This window comes from Cibotium barometz, chromosome 55 (assembly GCF_041138505.1).
Source record: "Cibotium barometz isolate CiBa-2024 chromosome 55, ASM4113850v1, whole genome shotgun sequence".
NCBI lineage: Eukaryota > Viridiplantae > Streptophyta > Polypodiopsida > Cyatheales > Cibotiaceae > Cibotium > Cibotium barometz.
This window is the reverse complement of record NC_141100.1, coordinates 31858113-31865148: the sequence shown is the minus strand read 5'-3', so window position 1 is coordinate 31865148 and position 7036 is coordinate 31858113. Positions and strand designations below refer to the sequence as shown.

Below are 7036 nucleotides of genomic sequence, written 5' to 3'. Positions count from 1 at the left end.
TAATCCACCTGCAACACCTAGCCCATGTACATAGAATGTTTACACTTCTAAACTCTAGAATGGTCTTCAAGCTGATACCCTGCTTGCTTTAGTCTTCTAGATCCTAGATTTTTGTTTAAGGATATCATATCCAACAAGCAAAAATCTTTTTTGAGAAGGGAAAGATACTGCACAAGGAGATGAATTTCATGCATATTCCAATAATTTGGTCATAGAACTATCTCCATTACACTAAAGGATGGATACTAAACAATGTCAGCCAAACTCATAAGACCTAATGCGTTCTTTGATTTCATCTGTGGTCAAGGATGGTATCTATGGTGGGAGTCGAAAACAAATAAACTCAAAAAAACAATTACCAATCTGTCCTCCCTCACATCCTTTCAAGAACAGTCTCCCTTACTTGAGCAATGTCCACCCACCTTCTTGAGATGGACACAGCAATGTCCACCTGCTATTCTAGCAAGAACAATCTCTCTTCCTCTTAAGGGTATATCTAGCAATGCCCACAAAGCTCTGCCGTAAGTGCCACATACTTGCATTTAAATTTACACCAATGTAATGTATTCTATCAAAAACGATCTCTGTTAATCAAGAGTATGTTTAGGTGTGTCCACAAAACACTGCCCAAAATGCCAAATACCAGAGCAAAAATTCACATCAATATCATGCTAAATTTTGTTCCAGGCAGTATCACCAAATGCCCATTATATTTTCCATGAGTCAGTCATATCAAGATTAATAATTGGCCTCCATCAAAATCTTTGGAGGAATAATTAGACCTGATTATCACACTTTTGCTATCAAACCAGTACAATGCACACTTCCACATCTCTGACTATTATGTAAAATGCAACTGCACAACAAGAGGTGTCAAAGGCTAGTGCACGTGCTCATGTGCAGAGGCCACACCTGTAAACAAATGATTTCAAGGCCCATTTGGATAAAGCTTTGGTATGAGCAAGTTTAGTGAGCTTTAGGCTGTAAAGGCGCTACCTTGCAAGTTGACATGATTAAGCCTCCAGTAGACAGCTATGACAGCAAAAAGGCATGCAACTATCGTACACACAAAGACAATTCAGCCAATTGCAAACAAAATGACCCACCCAGAAACATCCAGGTACATTAATTTCTCTCCCGCTCTGCATTGAAGGCCCAAATCTGCAAATAAATGAATGCATCAGTGTGCCAAATAGTGTTGGTGGTATTTGGCAGAAAGTATGAGATCATACATAGTTGATTGTGCACAAACTTTTTGCCTCTAAAGCTTTAAGCGAATCACACAAGTGCAGTCAAAAGATTTCAAACCTTCAGGGTTCGGTCCCAGCTTCCTGTGCATATTGCGCTTCCATCAGAGGCTAAACCTAGGCAGCTTACGAGTGCTGAATGTGAACTCGGCAGGTTCTTCAGATTACCAACCACCTGTAAACAGAAAACTTGTTCCTCAAAACAAAAACTACCCATTTCAATCAGAGAGTGGGGCATCTCCTTCATGTTCCTAGACTCCCTAATAGAGAGTTTCAGCAGGCTGCTCTACTGTGATTGTGGCATAAGGCAATAATGCAGCTCCACACGAGAGGAGCCTTCACGAACATCCTACAAGAGTCCTATCATATAGCGTCATGCATATTGGAAGTCTCTTCACCTAGCATTGTCAACCCTCATTTGCACAGAAGAGTGAGGAGGAGTCACACATAGAGCACACACAAGAGTCCTAAACTACTGCTTTGTATTATGTACAAGAAGTAATACAACTGAAATTCAAGTACAAGATGTGGCTGAGAATGAAGACATCAAATCACAGCCCTATGACCTACTCTTCACTCCCGGCTAGCATTTCGCCTATAGAAAAACGAAGTATGAAGTACAACACTGAGGAAAGCAAATGAATATGACAATTTGGCTACCCATGTATATATGCGCCGATGCTCCTAGTAGGCCAACAGTACTGTTGTCGGCCACTTGTACCCGATTGCCACGTCATCATTGTCATGTGAAAGTGCCATGTGTCCTTTGTGATGTCCAACTCTACCTGTCGGTTGCTATCTTATGTCCAGGTGTGCCCTGCATATTCATAGGTGTGTCACATCAAATGCATGTGTCATAACTACTAATGCCATGTACATGGTCGTTGGGAGAGAGAGAGAGAGAGAGAGAAATGAAATGTCATATTAACATCTTCAAAAGGCCAGAATGACCTATGAGAGAGAGAGAGAGAGAGAGAGAGAGAGAGAGAGAAAGTTATATCAAACGTCTTCAAGTTGAAGAGAGAGATGTCCTCAAGTTGGGGATGATGTATGTGTTGCTGGCGAGGTCCAAGGAGTCTAGGACGTCAGGCTCGCTGTAGTGCCATGGCCCGATCTAAGAATCACACCAGAGTGGGGTCTGGCAGGGGTCGGGCACTCAAGAATGTGCAGCTCGATGAGGCTATGGGTATGTCATCCATGGCTGGTGCGGCATCCTCTCGTGGTCGGAAGAACTGAGTGATGGTCGCCTGGGGCCAGGGTGGATGTCTCCCATGGGGTCTCGACTCCCTAATTAGTGAGTCTCTGTGGCTAAGCTCTAGTAGGAAGAGACCTAGGCACCACTAATCTAGGTAATCCATGATCCTAGATAAGGGTCCAAACCCCTCTCTAAAGAGAGAGTGGAACCTCCCTCGAATCTCATAATATACGATGCACCTACATATGAGGTGCTCCTCTGACTCGTCCTCCCGCTCGCACATAGTGCATATCCTCTCCTCGAGGTATCTGCATGGCTCTCCTTGTCTCTATCCTAAAGCAATGTGATGCCACCTGCAATTGGCCTACTACAATCCGCATGGCATGTTACATGTATATGTCAAGATATCTAGCCTTGAAGATGAAACCATCCTCTATAAGCCTCATGAAAGTATGATAGTATCCATGTCGTACTGTTGTTTGTGTGAGAGTGGCTCATGTGTTGTGATCCAAGTATCATGTACGTATAGTCCCAATAAATCATATCTCATCACCCAATTCCTATCATACTGAGAGAGCCTAATGAATGGGGAGTACGGGTCATACTAGAGTGGCGGGAGACGATCCATCCTAAGTCTTAGGCTATACCATAACTTATGCCCATCTATTGCTAGCTGCTGGGAGGACTATAGGGCGAACCTCCGGAGTCTCCAGGGAGCCATGGCACAGATCCTGTGAATGTATGTGAGCCATTGTAAGACTGCGTGCCCAAAAGGGTGCTCCATACATCAACGGCAGAGTGACCAAGGTGTCAAATAGCCACATCTTGGTCCTCGGTTCTTGGAAATAGGCCTAGAAGCATTGCCTCTCCATGAGAGCGAGAGAAGCATACCCTCGCATCAGTCTAGCCTCTGAAGCGTGGCTCATCAAGAAGACCGGTCCAATAAACGTGACTCCCAACTACACATATGAGCGTGCACCATGTAGATGAAACTCAGTCGATATTTGAAAAGAGGGGATGTGTTAAAGACGATAACCTTGGTTTTCCCAAGGTTTTACTGTGAAATCCCATTGTGCACAAAAGTCTTGGAATGTGTCAAGATGCCTCTAGACAGCCTCTGGAGAATCTGCAAAATAAGCACAATGTCGTCAACATAAAGTAGTATGGAAACAAGGATATCTGCTAGTGATACGCCTCCTTCCCCTCTATCAATGAAGGCCGAAATCTTCTCGATGTAGAGGCCAAAGAGAGTGGGAGGCAGTGGGCATCCTTGCTTCACCCCGGGTTGTTTTTGACAGGGACATATTCAATCATTCCCCCAAATTGTTGGAACAATTTACTCCATCTGGACTACTGTCACTCCATTGGACACTGGGCATGGTTTCCAACCATTTAAGGACCTGGTGATTTGTCTTAACTATGAAGTCCCTCTCGTAAAGGAAGTGCTTAAGAGCGATCATCAGTTTTGCAATTCTAGCAGGACAAAGAGTTATTTATCAATGCTAAGAAGAGTGAGTTTGGAGTATTGAAAATCCATTACCTGGGATACATCATCAATTCATCAGGTATTAGCCTCGATCCTGAAAAGGTACATGCCATTCTTAGTTGGGATGTTCCCACTACAGCCCAGGAAATCCGCTCATTTGTCGGTCTTTGTCAGGCCTACAACACACACATGGATAAGTTTTTTGACCTTGTAGCACCTCTCACGTGACTTGCTCAAGGGCGTAAAGACTCGTCGTCAAAAAGTTTCTGGTCATGGGCAAGGCTCTAGAGGCATTCCAAGCAATAAAGAAAGTTGCCTCTGAGTCACCAGTTTTGAAGTTGGCGTCATGGGATGATTCTTTCGAGGTGATTACCGATGCTAGTAACCTTGCCATTAGAGCTGTTTTACAGCAACATGGTAGGCCAGTGGCTTATTACGGTCACAAGTTGAATAATGCCGAAAAGAATTATTCAGTGTTTGACAAAGATCCACATCTCGCTCATGCTGCTCTACAGTCTGTAATATGCACCGGAAGTCTGTATTAGAAGATCCTATCACACAAATGCTCACACCGTCTTCTGTATCCTGAGTTTCTTGAGTTTAGCAATCCATTTTAATACTTCAAATTTTAAAAAGATGAGAGAGAGAGGTATGAGAACTGTACACCAGATTGGGTCCCAAATTACTCACTGAAGAGCCCCCTATCCCGGTAACGAGATAGTATTGTGGACTGTACATAAGCCAAACGCAAGATCTCGGAGGATCGGAAGGTTGTAGAAACACCTCAATGAACCGATCTCAAGCCTATGCACTCTTCCCAAGGGCATGAGGAAGGGCTGCACACCTGAGGCTGAGAAAGGACTGCGGTGGACTGTTCTAAGCTATGTAACTATGCTGTAAATGCTTATGAATGATATGTTACCTTCACCAGATGACTGTTGCATGTATGGATTTTGCACAGAAGGCGGAATACTGTTGTAGAACTGATGCTGGACTGAAACGCAGACTGTAGACTGAAACGCAATGCTGGAAACTGCTGTAGATCTGCAAAAGCAGGACTGAACTGTCCAGAATACTTGCTGGCTGTGATCTATGCTCAAACACAGAGGGAACCTGCTATACTGGGGCCTGGCAAGGTGCTGTATGCAGGCGCCTATGGGCTGAAGGGACAGAACTGCTGCGTTGGGGTACAGATGGCTGCGCCTGATGGCTGTAGGGACTGTGGAGCTGCTGGCTGCTGAATGGACTGCAAGAAGGGCTGCGCCTGATGACTGTGGAGCTGTGGGCTGCTTAAGGGGACTGCAAGAAGGCTGAAGCACAACACAAACTCCAAAAGGGCAGGAACCAGTCTAGGCTGAAGGCAGGGAATGCTCCTAGTGCTGAGGAGGAAGGTGCCTAGCTCACTGAAGACTGAATGGGAGAACTAAGCCCTACGCAAGCCTATTTATACTAACTAGCGACTGGTCAAGTTGGCTGGTCATTTATTTAATAAAGTTTATATTTATAAATGACATTAAATGCTAAATAAATACCATAAAATATGGAAAAAATATTAGATAAATCCTAGTAAATTCCCTAAGGCTTCTGAGATGTTCTAAATGATGCACAGGTATATGAATGCATATTATGCAAAATGCAGAGTGCTTTCTGATGCAAACCCTAAGGCTTCTACTGACTCTACATGCATGAATGATTCTCTCCAAGTGGGTTAAGGGACTTGACTGACTAACTGACCCGCTAAGGCTGAGGAATGACCTACGTAGCTCGTGCCTGACTTATCCTGAACTGAGGATGTACAATGGGGTCACGGCGTACGACAAATATCATCCTACTGGGTTCTAATAATGTACAACTGTTGCACTGCTAATGATGAGCCATCTTGTCACCATGCACTGAGTGCAGAGTGCATGTGACACAGTCCCTGAGAAGATAAGGATGTCATCTAAAAAGATGAAGACGCATTTGTCAATGAGATCTCGAAAAATTCCAGATATCATTTGGTTGAACGTCGTTGGTACGTTGGTGAGTCCAAAGGGCATCACCACAAATTCGCAGTGGCCACGTTGGGTCCTAAAGGCGGTTTTTGGAATGTTGGCCTCAAAGATCCAGACTTGATGGTAGCCACTCTTAAGATCTATCTTAGAGAAAATTTTGCACCATTGAGTCGTTCGAGGATGTACTCTATTCTGAGCATGGGGAATCTATTCTTAACTGTTAGCTTATTGAGCGCTATTGAGCGCTCTGTAATCCACATGTAAGCGTGTGGACTTATCCTTCTTTTGCACAAACCAAATGGGAGCAGAAAATGGGGAGGATGATGGTCGGATAAATCTAGACCACCGTAGCTGGGCTAACTGCTGCTCCAGCTCACTCTCCAATGCCTTGGAAAGGCAGTAGGGAAACTTGTTGGGAGACTATGAACCAAGAGCCAACTCTATGCCATCATCCTCAGGTCTAGTGGGTGGGAGATTGGGTGGGCGGTCGTCTCGCAACATGATGTTGTTGTATTGAGACAAAAGACCAGCCATCCGCTGTTCCATTGCAGGTGCTATTTGAACTGCATTAGACTGAGAGCGGACATATAGTAACACGCACACTACTCCTTTTCTAATGGCGCGTTCGGCTTGAATATGGAAAATGAGTGGATGCTCCAATCCTAGCGAATCATGATGGGCTCAAGAAAACCTTCAACGATAGTGGAAGTGTCCTGCCTCCAATCAGGAATGGGTGCATACTGTCTAAACCACTGGATCCCGAGGATCACGTCACACCCTAAAAAAGGGAGACAATGAAATCCCGCTAAAATGTTGCCCTTTGAACCTGAAACTCAAACTAATGAGCTTTATGAGGAATGTGTGTATGGAGACCAGGGGTAAACCCATCCACATCTAGATGATAAGGAACCAAGGTACAGCTCATCTTGTTTGCCTCCAATCAGGAATGGGTGCATACTGTCTAAACCACTGGATCCCGAGGATCATGTCACACCCTAAAAAGGGAGACAATGAAATCCCGCTGAAAGATTGCCCTTTGAACTTGAAACTCAAACTAATGAGCTTTATGAGGAATGTGTGTATGGAGACCAGGGGTAAACCAATCCACATCTAG

At 44.5% G+C, this 7036-nt stretch overlaps 1 protein-coding gene across 2 annotated transcripts in view; it reads right to left on the bottom strand.

Annotated features, from left to right (window-relative positions):
- Positions 1 to 645: 645 nt before the first annotated feature.
- Positions 646 to 7036, bottom strand: part of LOC147607619 (guanine nucleotide-binding protein subunit beta-like) — a 61250-nt gene continuing 54859 nt past the window's right edge. For both annotated transcript variants that reach the window (XM_086790468.1, XM_086790469.1), the window contains exons 5-6: positions 1309 to 1422; positions 646 to 1161 (exon numbers count right to left, since the gene is read on the bottom strand). In XM_086790468.1, the coding sequence (XP_086646594.1) occupies positions 1126 to 1161; positions 1309 to 1422 (150 nt within the window). In that variant the 3' untranslated portion in view covers positions 646 to 1125. The remainder of the gene's footprint in view (positions 1162 to 1308; positions 1423 to 7036) is intronic.